At 43.1% G+C, this 23,727-nt stretch overlaps 1 protein-coding gene across 4 annotated transcripts in view; it reads left to right on the forward strand.

Annotated features, from left to right (window-relative positions):
* The window catches only part of incenp (inner centromere protein), a 67,165-nt gene extending 44,902 nt beyond the window's left edge, over nt 1-22,263 (forward strand). For 3 of the 4 annotated variants that reach the window (XM_084334541.1, XM_084334540.1, XM_084334543.1), the window contains 6 exons: nt 1,442-1,590; nt 1,761-1,851; nt 17,834-18,043; nt 18,237-18,299; nt 18,451-18,604; nt 21,572-22,263. In XM_084334541.1, the coding sequence (XP_084190667.1) occupies nt 1,442-1,590; nt 1,761-1,851; nt 17,834-18,043; nt 18,237-18,299; nt 18,451-18,604; nt 21,572-21,750 (846 nt within the window). In that variant the 3' untranslated portion in view covers nt 21,751-22,263. The remainder of the gene's footprint in view (nt 1-1,441; nt 1,591-1,760; nt 1,852-17,833; nt 18,044-18,236; nt 18,300-18,450; nt 18,605-21,571) is intronic. The other variant, XM_084334542.1, reaches the window with a different exon arrangement.
* The last annotated feature ends 1,464 nt before the right edge of the window (nt 22,264-23,727 follow it).

Below are 23,727 nucleotides of genomic sequence, written 5' to 3' on the forward strand. Positions count from 1 at the left end.
ATTTAAACCGAAGCCAGTCCAATAGCCAGTTGCAATGTTTGCAAGGCGGACGTTCCGCGTGGAGGAAAGAACAGAGCTGCGTTACACGACCAATCTAATACGCCACCTGAGAAACGGCCACAAACGAGCGCGAGCAAAGGAATGGGGGAGAGGCGGCTGGTGCTCTGCCAAACAGCTGTATTGATTGCAATGCCTCACTTGAATGAAGTTAACGTTCACCTGGATAACGTCAACTTTCGCTTAGTGAGGATTATCGTCTGCGTTTCAGACCAAAATGGAGCAAATCATTACGTAAGTCGAACACTGAATGTATACTAATGTGCAAACAGATTGAAAGTTTGAATATTTCTCGTATGAAGCACATTCTCAGGGGCTCAGGGTGAATGTAATGTGAGATGAGAGGGTAGGCTGGCCATCTCTCTCGTTGCGACGTAGTTATCATGGGTATCTTTTTATCTACAAAGCAATTATTGGCAAACTTCCACCTTATATTACATCTTTGTTGGTCTGGAGTGCTGTCTCCTACCAAACTCGTTCGAATGATCGGCTTGTGCTCAGGGTGCCTCGAGTTCGGTCTGAGCTTGGAAAGTCTGCCTTCTCCTACGATGCTCCATACACATGGAATACCCTGCAAAAGACTCTAAAGCTCGGAACATTCCCGTCATTCATGGAGTTTAAAGGCATTGCACTTGACCTATGTACTGAATCATATAATTGTTTTTAATCCATCATTGTAGTAATTGTAATTATTAACTGTTTTTGTGTCCTTTGTTAACTCGTCATCACTGTAAATGAGGGAAACCTCAGTGCTTTCACAAGTATAAATAAAGGTTTGAAATGAAAATGAAATGTGAGCCGACAAGCTCGAGGGGCTATTGAGGCAACAGAGGGGCTTTTCTTGCTTCGCCAATGCGTAGAATGGGTTACTAATGTGAAAGATTGGATCGGGAAAGATCGGTATCGCCAGATACTAAAAAATGCAATCGGGACATCCCACTTAAGCAAGTGGTAAGGCTCTGATTCAGAGTTGAGGACTTAAAGGAACACTCCAACATTTTGGGAAATTAGGGGGGGGGGGGGTCTTGGTGATGCGTTGGGCTATTTTCACTACCCTCTGCAGTGATTTCCTGTCCTTAACAGTGCAGTTGCCGTACCAGACTGAGATGCAGGTGGTGATGATGCTCTCAATCGTACACCGATAAAAGTTGTGGGCCTTCTTGACCAGGGTCGAGGTGTTTGTGGTCCAGGACAGGTCCTCAGAAATGTGGACTCCCAGGAATTTAAAACTACAGACACGCTCAACCTCCTGTACTTACCTACTTCCCATTTCCCCACGTGAAATGTACCTGATCGGATAAATTACAAGCTGGCGCTCTAGTCTGACATCTAGTGGCCAAATGTTATCTATAGCACCTTAATGTTGCCCGTTTCTGTTCCAAAGGAGGAGGAAGAGGTCCGGCAACAGAAGCTCCTGGCCAAGCGGAGGGCGGAGGAGGAGGAGCAGCGAGCCCGTAAACTGGCTGAAGCTCGCAGAGCCCAGGAGTTGAAAGAACAGGAGTTTGAGAAAGAGAGACAGGCTGCGACTGAAAGGTTTGATTTTCTTTTTCTTTTGTGCTGGTAGGACGGCAATGACTACTCAATTACCTAGTTGACTTGATGCATGATGAGTTAATTGAATTGTCACAGGGAAGACTGTAATGCCTTAATATAATTTCTTTGTTTTGTTATTTTTCCTTCCTAACTTGTATCCTGGTCTGCAGGCAACGAGTAGAGAAGGAAAATGTCCTTTCTTTTCAGCGGGAGAAGGAGAGGTGGGAGGAGAAAAGAAAGGCACTTGAGGAGAAGAGGAGGGTAAGTGCCTGTAGATTTGTCCCATATGGTCCGTCCAGCCAACTGATCTCATAGCTATATAATTCATATCTTTCTTTAAGAAAAAATTAATAAAGTTTAAAACAAATTATAGCTGTCCCCTGAAAGTCAGAGACCCCTCAGTCGATTGTATATTTTTAAATGTATATATATAATACTGGATATTTGAACTTTATACTTCATTATAAAGTGAACATGTTTATAATGTTTACACTTTTTATAACAAACTTCACAGTACAGGGCAGCTTAAGTTTCACTTCTAGTGTAGATTTAACTTCATGTGAAGGAGGGAAAGGAGCTCTAGAGCAGGGGTTTCCAAGCCATATGATGGTGTAAATTGTTTTACTCTTGACAGACCACCTTATAACTAAGACATACATTTGTGGCAGAGGCAGACAATGGATAAAGAGCTGCATAGGTGGCATAATAAACTGTAAACAAGCAGTTTTTTTCTACTTTCCATTATTATATTATAATACATGTTTGCACTGAACATTATACCATTTCTATTATAAAACCAGAGACGAGTGCCTCTATCCTACATTACGCACTGTATCTGACTGCCTGTTCTGTGGAACGGACTGGACTATTGAGAAACAATAGGAATTTTCCATTGGTTCTCCCAGTCTACGTGACCATTTCCATTGGCTATAGTGACAGACATGGATATATGATAAATAGATGGATACAGCGGATTAGATGCAGTCCAGAGAAAACAACCAATCTAGATATTTCAAGATTCTATGCTTTACTTCCGCAAACTGACGAAGAGATGCACTAAATGGAGTGGAGTCACTCTGCTGTGAGCGTTTCCAGGGTTGGCGGCTAACGCTAGTTACCTTAGCTAGCGGTTAATGTGGACATGGCAAGGATGCAAAGCATGTTAGACACATTGGACATACTACCGATACTCTGTAGTACCAGCGTAATTCGGTCGATGCCCTTAAAAGTACAGAGTTCGGTACCCACAAATACGCAGCACAAGACAACAGCAGTACTCCCATGGTCCTAAACCTAGTCACCTATTAGCCATGCGATTAAGAATTAATGCAAAATTTGCAGATATAACTACCATTAGAGCACAACAAGTACTTGAAACAGACCCTGTAAAAATAAACGATACATTCAAAGAATTCTACTCCGACTTATATAAATCAGAAACGACCTTCGATCAAAACAAAATGGACACATATCTTAATCAAATTATTCTCCCTAAACTTTCAGAGGATGACGCTAAACAGTTAGAAACACAGATCACACTAGAGGAACTCAAGAAGGCCATAACCGCAATGCAAAGTGGTAAGGCTCCTGGAAGAGACTGTATCTCATCAGAAATGTACCTTTCTTGTTGGGACATAATTGGACCCTTATTACTAAATATGATCTTATACTCAGTCAAGGAGGGGAACTTCCATAAGAATGACAATATTGCACTCATAACAGTCCTCCTTAAAGGGCGGCTAGGTGGTGTAGTGGGCAAGGCACTCGCCACCAGTGTGGAGACGCTAGGATTCGCGTGTTCGAATCCAGCTCTCCACATTGTTTTCAGTTTAGCTGGTCGTCCGCAGTAATACACATTGGCCGTATTACGGGGAGGGAAAACTGAAGGGTGGGGATCGAACGTTGTGAACAAGCGACTCCTACAAGTCGGTTGGTGCGCCTGCGCAGTAGAATCAGGAAGTGTCGGGGGCAGCGTGAGCCTCCCACGCGTTACTCCTCGACACTGAGAGATCGAGCTGCGCAGGTGAAAAGATGCGACTGCTGTTACCTCAAGTACCGGAGGGGACTTGTGCTATGTATGACTTAGTCCACATTGCAGCCGGCTTGTGGGAGGCAAGAAACGGCGTTCGTGACAGGGGAGGGTTGAATTGGATGATACGAAATTGGGATGGGAGAAAATATAGAAAAATGGGAGAAAAAGTGGATAAAAAAAAAAACAGTCCTCCTTAAAAAAGACAAAGAACCCAACGAGTGCGGTAGTTATAGACCTTTAAGCCTCCTCGGAACCGATATCAAACTGTACTCTAAGGTATTAGCCATCAGATTACAAAAGCATATGACGTCTTTAGTTCACCCGGACCAAACTGGCTTCATAAGAGGCCGCCTGATCACTGATAACATAAGACGAATACTGCACATACTAGATGCCGACAAGGATGACACCATACCTAAGGCGATGCTGTCCCTGGATGCTATGAAAGCCTTTGACAGGCTGGAATGGTCGTATCTATAGGCAGTATTAGAAAGGATGGGGTTAGGAAAAGGATTCATTGATATGATTAAGTATTATACAAAGACCCATCGGCCATGATTACAACAGGCACAATCATCTCCAAAATCTTTCCGGTATCACGCTCTGCCAGACAGGGTTGCCCTCTTAGTCCCGGACTATTCAATCTATCATTAGAGCCTTTAGCACAATATATAAGACGATCCCAATCCATAGAACCAATCGTAATCAAGGGCACACAACAAAAAATTTGTTTATATGCGGACGACGTAATATTGTTCATGCAAAACCCCAACACCACATTGCCTCATCTGCTCAAGTTGATTGAGAACTTTGGTGATTTATCGGGATTTAAGATAAATTGGCCGAAGTCGGCTTTCCTTCCACTTAACACCCCTGCAAAAAAAGATATAACCCTTCCAGGAGAGATACCGATGGTAAAACATTTTAGATGCTTGGGAGTGGAAATATTCCGCACCATAAGACAAACGGTGAAGCACAATTACACAAAAATCCAAAACAAAATCAAAGACGACCTTGATAGATGGGCAAAACTTAAAAACACAGTACAAGCACGGATATCAATAGTTAAGATGGATGTACTACCTAGAATCAACTTCTTCAGTTCAATGCTACCGTTACCCCCTCCAGAGGGTTACTGGAAAAGATTACACTCCTCCACATACAAATTTATTTGGAATAACAAACCACCACGTATAAAAAGATCCACCGCACAGAGAAATAAAGCAGATGGTGGCATGGCATTTCCAGATTTTTTTCCAATATTTTAAGGCGTACACATTAAGACCATTGACAACATGGTTTGACCCCCAAGCATTAGTATCCTGGAGAAAATTAGAAGAAAACATAGTAGCCCCACATAGACTGAAGGACATAGCATACACTAAACTACCAATCAAGCACTGTGAACGGAAATTTGGCCCCATAATTACTCATGCGATCCGGATATGGCGTGAATCACAAAAAAAAAATCCTAACCCACATAAATGGCACAATCATACTCCCTTATTCAATAACAATGCACTCTTAATTGAAAAACGACCTATAAGATTCCCTATATGGGAAGAGCAAGGCATACACTCATTAGGGGATGTTTTTAACAAACAGGGTTTTTGTAGTGATAAAGAAATACGCAAATTTTTTTATCTCACCAAGTCCACATGGCTTTTTTACATACAGTTACAGCTATGTTTGAAGTCTCACGGTGTTCCATTAGACATACCAATTGAACACCACAGATACCACAAATTCTTCTACGAAAGAGAGACATCGAGAGGTTTTGTTTCAGATTTTTATCATCAATTACTAACGTCCTCGTATGAAACCCTCCAACTAGACTCTGTCTGGAGGAGGGATATACCAGACCTGGAAAATGACTTTGATTGGCAAGGAGCCTGGGCAAATGTCCGACTTACATCAAGGAACCCGGATCATCAACAAATCAATCTTAACTATATTCACAGGACATACTTGACTCCTATAAGACTGTGCAGAATGGGGCTTAAACAAGACTCCAAATGCTCCCAATGTACAAATGGGGACGAAGGGACATTTATGCACATGTATTGGGACTGCCCACCAGTTAAGGCATTCTGGAAAGATGTGACCCAACAATTATCAAAACTCGTATCTTGGAGGCGGTTAGGTGGTCGAGCGGAGATTGCGTTCGTCACCAGCCCCGGAGCTGTGAGCTTGGTTCGCCTGTTCGAATCCAGCTCACAGCTCCGGGGTTGTCACCAGCTTGGCTGGCCGTCTGCACTGATACAATTGGCTGTATCAGAGGGTGGGAGAAGCTGGCGGGGTGGGTCTGGGTCGTTGTAAACAGCGACTCCTACAGTTCGGTCGGGGCGCCTGCTAAGCGCGGATTGGACGTGAGGGGGATAGTGTGGTCCTCCCACACGCTACGCCCTCTCAATGAGAATCCGCGCTGCCAGGTGAAAAGAAGCGGTGATTGGCTGGACGTGTGTCGGAGGAAGCACGTGGTAGCCTCCACTCTCCCAAATGATCTGACTGTGGGGGGTAAAGCGCAGCGACCAGGAAGGGACTGGGAATTGGCATACGACTAACATTGGGATGGGAGAAAATCGGAGGAAAAATGGAGGGGGAAAAAGACCAAAAAAAAAAAGAAAAAAAACTCGTATCTTGGAATATACCTGTACACCCCTCGGTATTACTATTGAATGATGTTTTTGAGTTTGCAGTGAATCCACAGCTAAAGAGATTGGTTTTATCGGGTATCACAGTAGCTAAAAAGCTGATCGCATCACGCTGGTTTCAACCGGAAAAAATGTGCCAGAAAGTTTGGTTTCTTACATATCTCGATGTGATTTATCAAGAAATATCTACAGCAAGAATTCTGGGTCTCAATGAATCCAAAATGTCAATGTGGTTAGAAGTGGTGGAGAGAATAAAAGCTAGCTTATAATGGTAGTGTCTGGTTAGGTGCGAGGGATAGTGGAGGTACTTCCCAAGGTGGGGTCCAGCGTGTACCGGTTCCGCAACAGTAAGTGACTTCCGGGTAGGCCTGATTGGCCCCGACAGGCACGTGACGCGGCAAACTCAGGACGCTCAACGAGGCTGCTGAGAGCTGTCGCGCGGAAATAGGCTGTCTATTGCCATTCTCTAACACAAACTCTAACCTTAACCAGCTCCTTAACAGCGCCTAAACTTAACCGTTCTAACCTTAACCAACTCCGAAACAATGCCTAACCTTAACCTTAACCTTAACCATGCCTAACCTTAACCATAGAAAGAATATTGCCATTCTCTAACACAAACTCTAACCTTAACCAGCTCCTTAACAGCGCCTAAACTTAACCGTTCTAACCTTAACCAACTCCGAAACAATGCCTAACCTTAACCTTAACCATGCCTAACCTTAACCGGCGAAAGAATACACGTTAAAAAAAAAATCACGTTAAAAAAAAAAAATTCGATGGGATTCGAACTCGTCAACAACGGACCGCAGGATCGCAGGACCGCTGCTCTGCGAGGTGAGCTAAAGCGCTGAATGAAAGTCATAGCGGATTTGGACGGTTACATCATTCCGCAAGCTCTGCCGCGCGGCAGAGAAAGTTGCGCGTCACGTGCCTGTCGGGGCCAATCAGGCCTACCCCGGAAGTCACTTACTGTTGCGGAACAGTTACACGCGTCCGGGAGGGGGGGGTTCGAGCTGGAGCATATGTGTGTAGGTTTTTAGATAACAGGTATTAGGGGTATATCTTATATAAGACAATTAACTAAAATGTGATCTCATTGGATGTGCTCTGACAATTAATGCTTGTATATCTTATCGTGTGTTGTCATGTTTGTTTATGTGTTTGTTTAAAAAATAATAAAAAAATAAAATGCTAAAAAAAAGAGTTCGGTACCCACCCATATATCGGGTCTGATAAATTATCATATTCTCAAAATAATCTGACAGGCCAGATATTATTGCTGGTGGTCCAATTTCGGCCCGCGAGCCGCCTGTTGCCGACCACTGCTCTAGAGGCAACATGACAATGTTACACAACAATGGAGGATGATTTAGCAATCTTGCAGATCTAAGCAGCTAAAGCTCGACTGGAGAGGTTCAGAGGATCAGTCTAGACCAGGGGTCAGCAACCTTTTTGACATGGAGTGCCTGTTTTACATTATTACATCATTATTGTTATTATTAACTATTATTATGATGGTTGTATCAACCCTAAATCTGAGTTGGGGGGATGCAATGCAGACAAACAGCTGCATACAGTGTGACCATTTCACTCACATTTGCCCTTCATTTTTGGACACATCACACACCATCAGTGTGTGTACTGTACGTGTGCTGTCATAGCTCCACCTACAGGCCTAATGGAGAACACTAGGAGAACACCAGGATGTGAATGTGAGGTATATCGTGTAAATAAGTTTTGATTGATCGCAAGACTACACTGTAAAAAAATTAAAAATAATAAGTTACCAGGTTTTCAGTTTTCAATCCATAATAAGTTAACAGAAAAATAAGTACACAACCACATTATTTCAACCTAATAAAACTATGTTTATTGTCATTGTTTTAACACAAGATGACTTGGTAATACTCACATTTTGAGTAAAAAAATGGCTTTTAACATGTGCAATGTTCAATGAAATAGAAAAATAAATAATCAAATTTGTTGATTAATCCCACTGGTCACAATGGTGACCGTAATAATGTTTTTGTTATAAAACTCTGCAAATGTTACTGAATGATGTAGCAATGTATTTCCAGCTAAATTGAAATAATAAACAAATAAAGGGTCTCAATTAAATATGTGGTAGTAAAAAGAACCTGTGGGAGGATTTCAACAAGATAAATGCGACAACAGTGCAAAATATTTCACTATAGTAGTTCAAAGCAAAAAAAAAAAAAAACATATCTTTTTTTTATGCTGCCCCCTGTGCCTATGAAAATGCCCCCGCGAGGGCTTCCGGTATGAGAGCGGAAGAGTAGCACGCATGCGGTGAGGCTCCTGGTCAAAAGAGCGAAAAACGGAGAAATAAGGACCCGAAAAGTGACAAAGTGATCAAAAATCAAGATGCAAACGAGAAGGAAGGAGAAGAAAACAAATATGAAGGAAAGGGAAATGGAGAACTCACAGGAAGAGGAGAGTTCGATGGAGCAGAACCCCAGAGGCGAGAAGGAGCAGGCGTAGGAAGGGGGAGTCTCGGCTGAGACGGACAAGGAAATGCCAGGATGGGCCGACCGTGCTCATGCAGGCCGGGATATTGGCGACCATAAAATTGAACTCGGACACGATGCAGGCGACCATGAAACTGAACTCGGACACGATAAGAAATGATATTGGGAAGTTACGGGAGGAATTGAAGGAACAGGAGGACTTCAGAGGTGAAATGAATACAGAAATCAAAAGGGTGGATGAGAAGATGGCGGAACAGGACAGAAACGTAACAGAGGTACAGACTAGAACGGCGCAAATGGAGGAATGGAACACAGAGATACACGAGATGTTAACGTGTGCGATTCAAAAACAAGAACAGATGGAGACAAAGATATCCGACATGGAGGGGAGGTCACGGAGAAATAACATCAGAATATGGGGATTGAAAGAAGGGAGTCGAAGGGGAATCTGTGATCCAATATGTGGAAGAGCTTATCAAGGAACAACTGAAGGAGACGGGACTGGAAAAAATGGAGATACAGAGGGCCCACAGGGCGTTGGCTCCGAGACCGAAACCGGACAGACCTCCGAGGGCGGTGATTATTAACTTTCTGAGATTTGAGATTAAGGAATTGATACTCAGAACCGCGTGGACCAAGAAGATAGAAATCGAGGGGAAAAGACTGTCGTTTGATCAAGATTACTCGACAGCGGTGGCAATAACACGCAGGTCCTACGCGGGACTGAAGAGAATTCTGAAAGAAAACGGAATGAAATTCCAATCACCCATGACCTCGCTAAGGATTCACTGGAAGGAAGGGACGGTGACATACGCGACGGCGCGGGAGGCGGCGGAGGAGATGAGGCGACGGGGGATGCAGATGGCGGAGGACGGAGAGGGAAGGAGACAGGAGGGCCAGACGCGGAGCCTGCAGCAGAGATTGGAGGGGGCACGCAGATGGACCAGAGTGGGAGATCGAGGCCCGGGAGAGGAGGGAGGAGAGAGGAGAAGGCCGAGGTGAGAAGTGACAGACCGAAGGCGGAGACGGACGAGGAGGCCAGAGACGGAGAAGGAGAGGAGAGGAGGCGGGAGGAGACGAACGGATGAGTACACGCACAAGAGATTGAAAAACTATCAAATAGAGACAAAATATAGAAACTGAAATAACATATACATAAACACACATTCCCAGGTAGAGGCAGGATATAGGAACGAACATAACGTATACATGGACACATAATACACAGGCTGACGGAGGAAATAAATGGAAATATAATTAGGTATGATAGACGGAACACAGAACATATTGAAACAAGTACATAGACACACGCTGAGAGTAACACAGTTGGAAGGGATTAAGGGGATAAATGGACATCACATAGAAAATAGAGAGGAGGAAAATAAAATAAAAAGGGGTACACAGAAGACACCACACGGGTTTGGGAGGAAAGAGGGACATTGGAACATATGAGCCGATTGAGAGGGACCTAGGAAATGGGGGTCTTTGATCAGAATGAAGGACGGAGCGCTTTTGACCAGGAGCACGACAGCAATAAAAACAGTAAGAAAGCTGGACAAATATGACGAGCGGTTGGGGGTAAAGGTTTCAAACCCCCAGGCCGTCAGGAGGAGGCCTCTCACTAGGAGAGCAATTACTCCCCACCCACCAGCAGGGGACAGGGGGGGACACAGGGACCCCCCGAACGCCTTGGGAGCACTTTATGTAAAGTTTATGTTTTTTATTTATGTTAATCATTATATGTATTCGGTGAAGAGAGCGGAGGCTACAACCGGAGGGGGGAATGAATGTGACATGGGGGGGACTGACAGACGAAAGAAGAAGAAAGATGACAATGGTTAAAGGTATAAAAATGATGTCGTTAAACGTTAATGGAATGAATAATGCGATAAAAAGGGGCAAAGTGATGTTGAAATGTAAAAAAAGTGAGATGGAAGTGATTTTTCTGCAGGAGACACATTTGGTAGCACAGGATCATGAGAAACTGAAGAGGTTCGGATATGAAAATGCATACTATAGTTCCTTTAAACGGAACCTGAGGAGAGGAGTAATCACGTTAATCAAAAACAGTCAAATTTGAATTCATCAAGGAAGTAAGAGACAAGGAGGGAAGGTTTGTTCTGGTGAAGGGAAAAATGGAGGGTCAAATGATTACGTTAGTGAATGTTTATGCACCCCCAGAGAGTGAGAGGGATTTATGAGACAATTTTTTGATATGATAGTGATGGAACTAGAAGGGATATTGATATGCGCGGGAGATTTTAATGTAGTACTGAATCACGACCTAGACACCACGAGTACTAGAAAAGGACGGGCACCAATCAGTAGATATATGAATATTCAGATGACGGAAATGGGAATTACAGATGTTTGGAGGGGGATGCACGCCATGGACGGGGAATACACGCATTACTCGCACCCGCACGTGACATATGCGAGAATAGACTACTTTTTGATGACGACGGGGGACAGTTACAGGGTACGGGAGAGCAGAATAGGAGTAGCGGACATATCGGATCACAGTGCCATATATCTGACAGTAGATCTAGAAGGGAGACTGAGGAACACGATCTGGAGACTAAATGTAGGAATATTAAATAACAAGGGGGTGGTGAGTCAGATCAAGGAGTAGATAGCCAGGTATAAGGAAGAAAATGACAACGGGCGGTAGATCCGAACATTCTATGGGACACACTGAAGGTGGTGATAAGGGGGAAATTGATGGAGAAGACAGCAATGCTGAAGAAGGCCAGAACGGAGACATATCACAATCTGATAGGGAAGCTGAAGAAGCTAGAAGGGAAACACCAGATATCAAAAGAACAGGAAACGCTCGGAGAAATCCAAGAAGTAAAGGCCAGGATAAATAGGGAATTATTGACGGAAATAGAAAAGAAAGCGAGGTTCATGAAACAAACGTACTATGAAGGGGGACCAAAAGCGACCATACTGTTGGCTAGGAGAATTAGGACGCAACAGAAGTTGAACACGATACACACAATAAGGGATATAAAGACTAATGAAATATTGAGAGACCCAGCTGAAATAGAGAGGACATTTAGAGCAGTGGTTCCCAAAGTCGGATGGGCCGTGAGATGATTTAAAAAAAAAAAAAAAAAAATTATTTTTGTCAGGCCACTGAACTTAGAAGCAGGCCAGGACAGTGTTTCTAATTGTATTCTAAAATTCTATTCTATTGTATTCTAAAATGTGACTATATGGTTTTATATTAACTTAATAAATAAACAAAAACGAAAAATCTACTTATTTCAACGAACATTTCAAACTAAATAACAGATTATGCACATAAAACGCTGAAAACAGTATTTTAATGAGGCTATTATTATTATCATTATTATTTTGCAACAAGTTAGCCCTCTCATAAATAGCACATATAAATGAATAACTAACTTGAACTAACTTAATAGGATTGAAGTGATATTTGGCTTAAAAAATCGGTCGCCTGGCAAAAAAAAAAAAAGCCAGACGATGTGCATTGGGCCGCGGCTCTCTGACGCCTTATTTTCTGGGCCCCGGCCTGAAAAGTTTGGGAACCCCTGATTTAGAGAATACTATGAGAAACTATACACACAGCCAAAAGCAACGGGAGAAGAGGAAATAGAAGCATATCTGGAGAAGCTAGAGTTACCATCGATAGGGAAAGAACAGAATGAAGAATTAAATATAATTACGGAACGAGAACTGGAAGAGGCAATTAGTAGAGCTAAAAACAACAAGTCTCCGGGGAGCGACGGATTCCCATCGGAATTCTACAAGACATTGTTGTGGCTGATGGTTGTTAACACAGCAGGAGACGATATTTCCAATTTCAACAGGCAATTTGTTTAATGAAAGAAAGTTTTAACAGCAGAGCTATGGATCGAGCAGACGGTCACCACGGCTTGAACAAAAACACTCTAACTCCTCAACCCCTGTGCTTGTCAGATAAACCCCTTCTCAGCCCTGCCCCCATATGACAGATATGATGACGTGACATATTATATCAGATATGACATGACGTACATTAAGATGACACGTAGATTTAACATCGAAGAGAGATAAAGACATTAAGAAGAACATAGATTTAACATCGAAGAGAGATGCGATTGAGTGAGATGTGTGTGTGTGTATATGTGTGCGTGTGAAAGAGAGTCAAGATTAAAATGAGTGTGTGTGTATGATTGAGTGAGATGTGTGTGAAAGAGAGTCAAGATTAAAATGAGTGTGTGTGTATGATTGAGTGAGATGTGTGTGTGTGTGAAAGAGAGAACGAGATGTTACAAGATTAAAAGGACAAGATGTGATGTACAAGATTAAAAGCACACGATGTGATGTACTGAAATGTCTATCTGTCTATCTCAAAGTTGTTTTAAGAACATCAGCCGGACCGTCTTTCAGTACTGCTAGTTGACCTATATTAAACTAGTTCACTCCATATACACATTTTCCACAACATTCCCCCATTTGGGGCTATCCCTAGTCCCACCCAAATCATATAACCAAGAAAATGTGAACGTCTAACTAAACGAGACGCTTTGACCTTTTAACCTCCTTCCAGTTAAGAGTACCCTCCTCCCGTTCGGATGCACTCCTTCCCCTACTTAGATGCACCTCTCCCCGTAAGGTTTAGGCAGTCCGCTACGACGCAACAACCAGCTCCTTTCTTAGGACTGCCTTGTCCGACGTCGGCCCCTCTCCCCCAACAGAGATGCAGGTCTCCACTTCCGGCGGTAAGGTCTCCTCTCATGAACGGAAGCAGTCCCCTTATTTTACCTTCAGGTGCAGTTTAAGGCTGGGTCCCTTTCCAACCTTAGGAGAGACAATCCAGATTCCTCTGAATTGACACCCCTTACCCTTCTGCTTCCCAGTGGTTCTTTTCAAACCTGCTGATCACAGAAGCACAACTCGCCTACTAACCCTGTATCGGTTAGTAAGGTTACTGTGGCCTGACTGTACATTGAGCCAGGTGCATTCATGCCACTGTTGTCCAGTCACTCACGGTCCCACATCCCGCGTGTCTGTGACTATAAACAGGGTCATAACGCTCTCCCAACCGGCTGGCGACCCAGTCGATAGCGACCTCATAGTCCGTCATCAAGTCAGGACCCCAAGCGGCTGACTGTCCGTATGACTGTCCGTAGTACCTATCAGCCACTCAGTTTAGAAACCGACGGTCTTGTCCCCACCCCGCTTGCTCCGGGCATGGAAATATTGACAGTTTTCGCCAGCCTTGCCTGTTCACGGCAGGAGCTGTGCCCCCTACGGTGCACCGCCCTGCTCCTAGGTGTGGACTGTCGCCCACGTACCACCCAGTGCCCACACCAACTTACGTGCGACGTTTCCTGGGCCGACTAGACGGTACCACAGTGGTATGTTATTTCATACCTCGTTACGCACGAGGGCCTTCAGTCACTCCCCAGCACTATATATATGTGTTTAACGTGCTCCCAGACTCTTGCGAGCCCACTGCCGCCTGTTATGGTCTAGAGGTTCGGGGTGCCTACCCCCTCCCTAAACCATATTTATATAATAAAAGTTTAAATGCCTAATCTAAACAAGAAACCTAATACATTTTAAATGTCTAACTAAACAAGAACGCTTACTTCATTCACTGGACCCCTAACGGACCAACAAAGGCTGACTACCGTTCTCACAATAAACACAAAACCGCTCAAAACAAGAGTAATAATAAAACATCAAAAAAATACCCCAATTTATAATCCTAACCTGACAGACAAATCCCCCCAACCTCCACCGCTTACCAAATGAGCCACAGTTCCGGCCGGAAACCGCGACTCATCAGGGAAAGGAGAAGTTGACCGTCAGAACTAAACATAGAACATCCCTCCCCAAAAAAAATTACATTGTCTCTTCCATAACATTGAGTCCTAGTGTCCATCGCTCAGCCCCTCTTCCATGCCCACGCCATAGTCTCTTCACCGTATCGCCAAAAGTCACATTTTGCCAATACAGCAACCACCACGCCACACCTCCAGTCCCCGTAGAAGCATGTCCCCATGCCTGGACGGGAGGCGCTGGTCCCGACCTCACCACGTGTCCCCCCATCTTCGACGGGAGGTGCCCATCTTGCCCACTGCGTCAGCCCCCCCCTTTGTCCCTTCAGTCCCCAGAACCGATCCCCAGAACACTTCTTCTCAATGCTTCCTCAGGCCTCTAATCAGATTACAAGATGTATACATCGATAATATCAAAGAGAGTTGAGACGTTTATGCCAGACATTATAGATGAAGATCAAACTGGATTTATTAAAGGGAGACAGACACAGGACAACGTGAGAAAGACATTACACATAGTAGAGGAGATACAAAAACAAGGGGGTAGCGCGGTACTGATTAGCCTAGATGCAGAAAAAGCATTCGACAGTGTGAGCTGGACATTTTTAATATAAAACATTGATGAGGTTCGGACTGAACGGGAGGGCGATGAAGATGATCAAGGCGCTATATCAAGAACAGACAGCGAGGGTTAAGGTGAATGGCAGCTTGACGGATAGAATCAGATTAGAGAGGGCTACCAGACAGGGATGCTGTCTCTCACCGACGCTCTTCGCCGTTTTCATAGAACCACTGGCACAACTGATCAGACAGACCGAGGACATTAAGGGAGTAAGGATAAAGGGAACGGAATATAAACTAGGCCTATTTGCAGACGACGTGATAGTATACATGAGGCAACCAGGCAAGAGCTTCCCGGCACTGATGGATCTACTGAAGGAATATGGCCACTACTCAGGATACAAACTAAACGTGACAAAGACACAGACCTTAGCATGGAACTATACCCCAACGACGGAAATTAGAGAACAGTACGGGATAAGATGGGACATGGACAAGATTAAATACTTAGGGGTGAACATCACGAGAGGGGTGGAGAAACTGTTTGAGGCGAACTATACACAGATAAATCGGAACATCAAGAGAGACTTAGAGAGATGGACAGTAATGCCCTTGGACTTCAATTCAAGAATAGAGGTCATTAAAATGAACATACTATCAAGGTTACTGTACCTATTCCAGTCACTACCGATACAAATACCACAGAATCAATTTAGGGAGTGGGACAGACTGATATCGAGGTTCATATGGGCGGGGAGAAGACCACGGGTCAGATATAAAACACTACAACTACCAAAGGAAGAGGGAGGGATGGCAGTACCCAGCCTACAAGATTATTACTATGCAGCACAACTGAGAGCAGTGACGTACTGGTGTAACGACAGATATGAGGCAAGATGGAAAGACATTGAAAAAGAAGGGGAGGGATACAAGGTACAAGCTCTGGTGGGAGATGGGGAACTATTTAAAGAAAAAGAGGGACTATTAGATCCAATCACCAAATGCACCTTGACCATATGGAACAGAGTAGTAAAAACACACAAATTGGAGAAGCAGTCAGGGGTTCTGAGATGGGTAGCACATGACAAGAGATTCAAACCAGGGAGGTTAGACCATGGATTCAGAAGGTGGGAGAGGGGGGGAGCAACAGCGATATGCAAAATGATAGAGAAGGGGGAAATGCAGACGCTACAAAAATTAAAGGAGAAATTTGGACTAGAAAACAGGGACCACTTCAGATATCTACAGGTTAGAGACTACTACAACAAAGAAATAAGGGGGGCCAAAGACGAAGAACAGAATGGAATAATAAAGATGATAGTATGGGCATACGAAGGGGGGCAAGGAAGAGTAATATCAGCAATATACCGGGCTATAATGAACAGCAAGGGACACACGACCGATTACATAAGGGAGAAATGGGAGAGAGAGCTAGAGATAGAAATAACAGGGAAGGAATGGGGGAACATATGCGAGGTGCAACATTCAACAACAGGATCGAGGATATGGAAAGAGTTTGGATGGAAAAACATAATCAGATTCTTTATAACCCCAGAACTGAAGGGAAAATATGCACCAACACAAAGAGCATGCTGGAGGATGTGTGGGAAGGAGGGGGCAAATCACACACGCATATTCTGGGGATGTCAGAAGCTGAAGGGGTATTGGGAGGAGATAGGGGAGGCAATGATCAGAATATTAGGATACGGATTACCACAAACAGGACTGGTGCTTTACTTAGGAGACCTGACACACTAGGGAATACAAGGGGGGGACAAATATTTAATAAAGATAATGTTGATAGCGGCCAGAAAAGCAATAACGAGACTGTGGTACAAGGAAGACCCACCGACAATAGCACAATGGGTAGGAATAGTGGAAGAGATACAGGATATGGAGAGGATAACACACATGCTGAGGTTACAGGAAGAGAAATTTGGAGAAAGATGGGGTAAGTGGGAGGATTACAAGGGGAACGAAAACGACATCACAGAGGAAGAACCAAATACACCACAAGAGGGCGAAGGGTAAAGGAGGAAAGAGGTTCAAAGAGGGTCTCTGAACCCATGTCACACACTTAATGTTTTCTAATTTTATTTTGGTTTAAGGTATGACAACTGTTTTATGTTTTATTTGCTTAAGTCAGTATTTTTTATTTTTCGTCTTTTGGGTATTAAATTTTTTCTTTATTATTTATGTCTGTTTAATAGTGTTGTTGAGGTTATTGTATATGTCGTGTTGTTTGTCTATAAATGTTTAATAAAAATATTTAAGTTTAAAAAAAAGATAATGCCCCCACGTGCCTGCATAGGGTTGCCTACCCCTGGTCTAGACCAACAACAGTGTTTGCCGGATGCGCTAAATAACTACATAGCTACATTGATCCGTCGGATAGAAAATGTATGTAAGCTTTGTTGGTTTATTTTTAAGTTGGAACCTAAAGTCAACTCTGTCCAACAAATGGATACTAGAATCCTAAAAATGTATTGTGTAATGAATGTGAGCATTGTAGTTTTTCCCATAATTACTGTATGAAGTGACTGCAATTGCCCCAAGTCTGCCTGAACCAAACTACTTCACAGGCAATTGCTGTCACTCTGTAACACTTGTTTTATATAGATTCTATGACTTCCTATGTGAGCTATAATGTTAATGCTATGCTTGTTTTTAATTACTGATATAATGAATAAACATGGTTTGTTGTACCAGGAGGAGCAGCAGAGACTGGAAGAGGAGAGAGCTGCTAAACAGGAGCAGCAGAGACTGGAAGAGGAGAGAGCTGCTAAACAGAAGCAGCAGAGACTGGAAGAGGAGAGAGCTGCTAGACAGGCACAGCAGAGATTGGAAGAGGAGAGAGCTGCTAAACAAAGGGAGGCTGCTACTGCCGCCACTGCTGCCAAGAACGTTTTAAACACGGAGGTGAGCAGGCAGATGTGTCATTAAGGGCTAGTTGAAACGGACAGGGATTTTATATTCGTTGTATATTCATGTCAACAGATCAAGGGGTTCTCCTCAAGAATCCCCTCATGTTCATTAACAAACTGCTGTTCAGCCGGTATTATTTCTGGTCAGAAAGGAGCGAAGACTCATCAACACTCTGCTTTTTTCTCAGAACACGTTAATGAAGACACCTGTAAGCAAGAAAGCCGGCCTAAATGTCACCATTGATATTGAGGTATTGTGCAACTGAATATAACCTGATGAAGATGTCGGACAATGTTTATTTATTCAATCCATTAATGTGTAGATGGATATAAACTAACGAATGCTGTTTCTCCTCGACATGTTTTGAATCGTTTTTTAACGTAATGTTCTGACCTCCCCAGCAGCCATCACCGCAGTCATATGACCTCACACCACAGCAGAAGAAACCGGTGGTTATTGATCCCAATCCTGAAACATATGGGATGGACCAGAACAGTGATGACTCTACTGATGATGAGTCTGAACCAAGGAAACCCATCCCGGCGTGGGCTGAGGGTATGCTGCATCAATTCTGATGAATCTTGTTATTGCTGTGAATAATTCAATTCGAATTGTTTATTTAAAAAAAAAATTATCTACTTTTTCCTACCATTTTCTATTTTTCTCCCATCCCCAATTTCGTATCGTCCAATTCAACCCTCCCCTGTCTCGAACGCTGTTTCTTGCCTCCCACAAGCCGGCTGCAATGTGGACGAAGCCATACATGGCACGAGTCCCCTCCGATACTCGAGGTAGCAGCCGTCGCATCTTTTCACCTGCGCGGCGCGATCTTTCAGCATCAGGGGTCTGCGCTTTGGAGGGGCGCCGCCCCCATCGCTTCTTGATTCTACTGCGCAGGCGCACCAACCGACCTGTAGGAGTCGCTGTCCACAACGTCCGATCCCCACCCCTCAGTTTTCCCTCCCCCTAATACTGCCAATTGTATTAGTACGGACGACCAGCCAAACTGAAAACAATGTGGAGAGCTGGGCTCGAACCCAGCATCTCCAGCATTGGTGGTGAGTGCCTTGCCCACTGCACCACCTAGCCGCCCTATATTTTTTTCTTTTTATAATTGGTTTTTATAGTCTTATATCAATTATTGAGACCCTTTTGACCAATTGTCACTCAAATTGCAAATGATTTAAACTAGTGCTGTCAGGCGATTAAAAAAATGCATCTAATTAATTACAGGATTTGTAATTAATTAATCGCATAACTATTTTATGCCTGATATTCTATATTCTATAATCATATTTCAAATTGCATGTGTCCGGATGGCAGAATTCAGTACTGTATCTACAAAATCTTCTGTTTAATCATCTTCCATCTATTAATTTGCTTAGATTTTTCAGGTCTGGTCAATTTGAGCATGGTGTTATTCAGTCAAAGATAAAAAAAAATGTATTGATATTCTCATTTGGTTCATTACAATTTACTCAAGCCTAGTAACAGACACAGTATTTCTGACACTGGGAATACATTCCCTGAGATCCATAGATGTCCCTAGAATCAGATACCAAGAACATGCAAATGGACCATATTAAAAAAATAAATCTGTAAATGTGTATTCTACGTTCACGTGTCCCCTCCGGTACATGAGGAGGCAGCCTGTCACATCTTTTCACCTGCCAGCGCGGACTCTCATTGGCGAGGTGTAACGTGTGGGAGGCTCACACTACCCCCGCCATTTCCGGTCTCTGCTGTGCAGGCGTCCCCAACCGACCTGTAGGAGTCGCTGTCACGTCCAGATTACCACCCATCGACTTCCACCCTCTAACTCTGCCAATTGAGTTAGTATGACGGCCGGCCCAAAACGCAGAGCCGGATTTGAACCCGGTGTCTCTTGCGTTGGTGACAAGCGCAATGTCCGCTGCGCCACCCAGCCGCCCATAGGCCTGATATTCTCTATTCATAATTCAAAATGCATGTGTCCCGATTACAAAATTCACTACTGTCATCTGCCCTTTATTCATTTGCTTAGAGTTTTTTGTACACTTGATCTCAAGAAGGTGCTGAATGAGCTTTTCATGTCTGGTCAATGGGTCTCATTCCTGAACGGATTTACGACAATAAATTTGCTCTCAGGCAAATTTCTGGCGATTTAAGACATATTAGGGCTGGTAGCGAGATTCCCCACATTTTCCTGACATCGGATTTGGCCGTGGCTGAGGAGCACACTTATGATTGATTGAAAATTGTATTAACTTGACAGACTGTGTTCTTAATGGCTTTATTTGGGAGGAATCATAGTGATTCCTTCATGTCAACCATACAGGCCTCCTTGGAATTAATTACTTGATAAATATGACTATATTTGTACGATAAGAAATTACGCATTTGATGTCGGAAAAATAAATAATATGGATTCATCTGATCACAGGGCAGCTGGATTAACCATATCTGAACCAGCTATTTTGGACAAATGTATAATTACTTTAATTACTCAGATATTCAAACACAATTATGCAATTATTGTGAAATGATTGAAAATATTATTTGTTATCTGTTTTAATGATTAATTATACATTTGAAAGAATGCAGGTCAACATGCAATATATCCCATTGATTGGTATACAATGGGACAGACCTTTATTTGATATAGCTATAAACCTGCATTCCTTTGAATATATCATTAATCAATTAAACTGATATTGAAATACACTATGTACCCTACTACACCAACACTGAAATGACAGTGGATGAATAAATAAGAACTAAAGCTAATCGTGTGGAAATGGACTGCATTAATATTCCATAAGTCTTGTTGTGTGCGCCACACACATGCACACAGTATAGCCTACGTGTCTAATGAATGATTGAACAGTAGGCTTATATTATTCTAATTACTTGTTTCATTAGGATTTAGTAGATACTATATATATGCTCTTCGCTACGTACAGTAAGTACAGTACACGTATTAAGGCCGCCAGAGTCGGGCGTACCATGAGCAGACTGCATGGTGGAATGTACTACGGTCTACGGGGCGGGCAGCGCAGTGTCTTTGCTGCTCTCCTAACAAGTCATTAGAATAATATAAGCCTATACTGCGTTCATTCATTACGCGCATAGTCTATACAGTACTGCGCTGCCGCAGGTGCACCACCAGCTGTACTATATACGATGACGATACATTCATCTAATCTCATTTTGATCGGTCGCAAAGCGCTTCCGCATATCGGCCACCATTTTCACACGGTTGCATTCTAATGAGCTGGACAGGTATACATTCTTTTGTATACTTTTTTTCTCCAGACTTCTGTGACAGCCAGACAAAAACTGCACTGTACATAAATGTTATCTATAGCACCTTTAGAGTATTTATAATTAAAAAAAAAAAAAAGTCATCTATAGCACCTTATCTAGTCGAGTGTTCAATCTTGTGATTGAAGATCTAATTTACTGTAAAAGGCTCAGATGTTGTTCATATTCTGGCACTATGTTTTAAATGTGACTCAAAATGTTTGTTTCTTTTTCTCCTAGGTCTGGCTCTGAAGCAGGTTTTGATGAGGCAGTACTACCACCCCATCGATTTAGACTCATTTTATGGGGAAGTAGAACCGCCGAAACTGGAGGCCATCTTCTTTAAGAAGAAGCCGCGCTACTACAAACGCACTAGCTCAGCCGTTTGGCACTCACCCCCTCAAAAGCCAATGTCTTAAACCTGCTCGTTCAAACCTTTTATATTACAAACCAGTTTGATCTTGTTGGGTGTAAGGAGCAGCATGACCTCTTGGGGCTGCTAATGGGCCTTTTATACTTTTAGTCTCGTGTTTATGGGATTTCATTGGAATAAAATAATTTCATTGGAATAAAATAATTTCTTTTAATAAAACAAATTGTACATCTGTGTTTTTATATGCTCTGACCAGTGATGCCACTAACTCACGGTTACACATCTGTGTAATAAGTAAAGTCATCTATGTCCTAGGGTTGTTTTGAGGCACAGTATCACCCTGATAAGTGTATTGTTTATTTTCCATCCAATAAAGCTTACTTTACATCCGTCATCAGTGGAGTGGTTCAAGAGTTTGATTACACATGTTGGCCTCAACTTTTACAATGTAAGTTCCCATTGTCATTACATGAATAACTCACTGTGTATGCTAAGGATGCAAAAGGATAACTTTGAAACCATGTCAAAGTGAGGGTCTCGGGGTGGGGTTGGGGGCCCTTGGTTCGGGGCCTCGGCGAGTCGTGTTAAAGAGGCATGATGCTTTGACTTGCTGGGGTGCCGGACTCGGGGCCCTCGAGGGTTGGGGATCGTGGCTGCGGTGGGTGGTGATGGAGGGCGCTTGGGATGTTAACTGTACGGTCTGTCATTTATTGTCTAGTCATGGTTGTGTTAAGTTAATGTCTTGGGATGTCTTATGTATTATTATTGTGTTATGTTATATGTTTTGTTTCATGTTTGAAAAATTAAATAAAAAGATTTGATAAAAGAAACCATGTCAAAGTAAAGAGATGTATACATTTAAGCAAATATATTGGCAAGCTTGGAGCACCACAAATCCAATGCCATTCAGCTTCATTGTATGCAGTGACTGTAAAAAAGAGTTGTATATATCCAGCACTCTGCAAGTCGCACCAAAAACTGGATTGATGAATAGCACTCCATCTGGTGCAGTTCTTCTAAACCTACATGAATTGAAGCCAATGATAATAGTAGCATGTATGGTGCTTTACTAATATTTGTACATAAACCTTTCATTAACTGATTGCATTATATAAATTGTTATATTTGTAGCTACCGTAGGTGTCTTAAAGGAACACGCCAACTTTTTGGGAAATTAGCTTATTTGCCATCTACCCTGGAGTTAGACAAGCAGATACCCTTTCACTCCTCTCACCTCTTCTCTGCATGCATTAGGCTTAGGGAACAGCCACACCGTTAGCCTAGCTTAGCGCCATTCACTGGAAGTAGGTGTACTGTAGCCTAGACTGGGTTGCAATTCTTTTAGAAAAATCAGTATTAGTCGGCACAATCTACAGAGTGGCTTTTATGATGCACTGGATTGGTGTTTAGCTGGAGTTGAGGATGTGGAAACTATTCTTATTGGAGACTGGAACACGAAAAGATGCACCCATCTTCAAGTCCTTCAGTAGGTTTTGTGATCTGCACGGCTTCAGCCAGCTAATCACCCAACCCACCCGGGTATGTCAATCAACACTCATTCTGACCTCTGACAAGTCCAATATCTCCAGTAAAGCATGCAGGTTAAGCGATCATTATAATATGATATTCTGTACCCGCAAAAAGCTAAAACAAAAGGCTGCCTGTCACAAAACAGTCACATCTAGAGACCTCAAAACCTACTCTAGTGAGGCTAACCTAGAACTGGAGAGCTTGGACTGGTCAGAAGAGCTCAGTGGTACACAAGTTGAAGAAACATGCCTTGGTTTCAAAACCAAATTCTCAACAATACTAAACATGGTAAAAAAAATCGTGCTGAGCCGTAGATCTGTCCGTCTGCAACACTACTATCACCAACATCTAAGAAGGGAGATCCCCCCCTTGAATGGCCCTTCTAAGGTTTCTCTCCTCCACACTGCCTGTGGAGCTTTTTTCCCTATTGTTAGGTTTTAGTGAGTTTTTCCTTACCTTCGCGTGGGGTATGTCTGGGAGTGCTTGCATTCTT

The sequence above is a fragment of the Notolepis coatsorum genome (genome assembly GCF_963971535.1).
Source record: "Notolepis coatsorum genome assembly, chromosome: 18".
In the NCBI taxonomy this organism is placed as follows: domain Eukaryota; kingdom Metazoa; phylum Chordata; class Actinopteri; order Aulopiformes; family Paralepididae; genus Notolepis; species Notolepis coatsorum.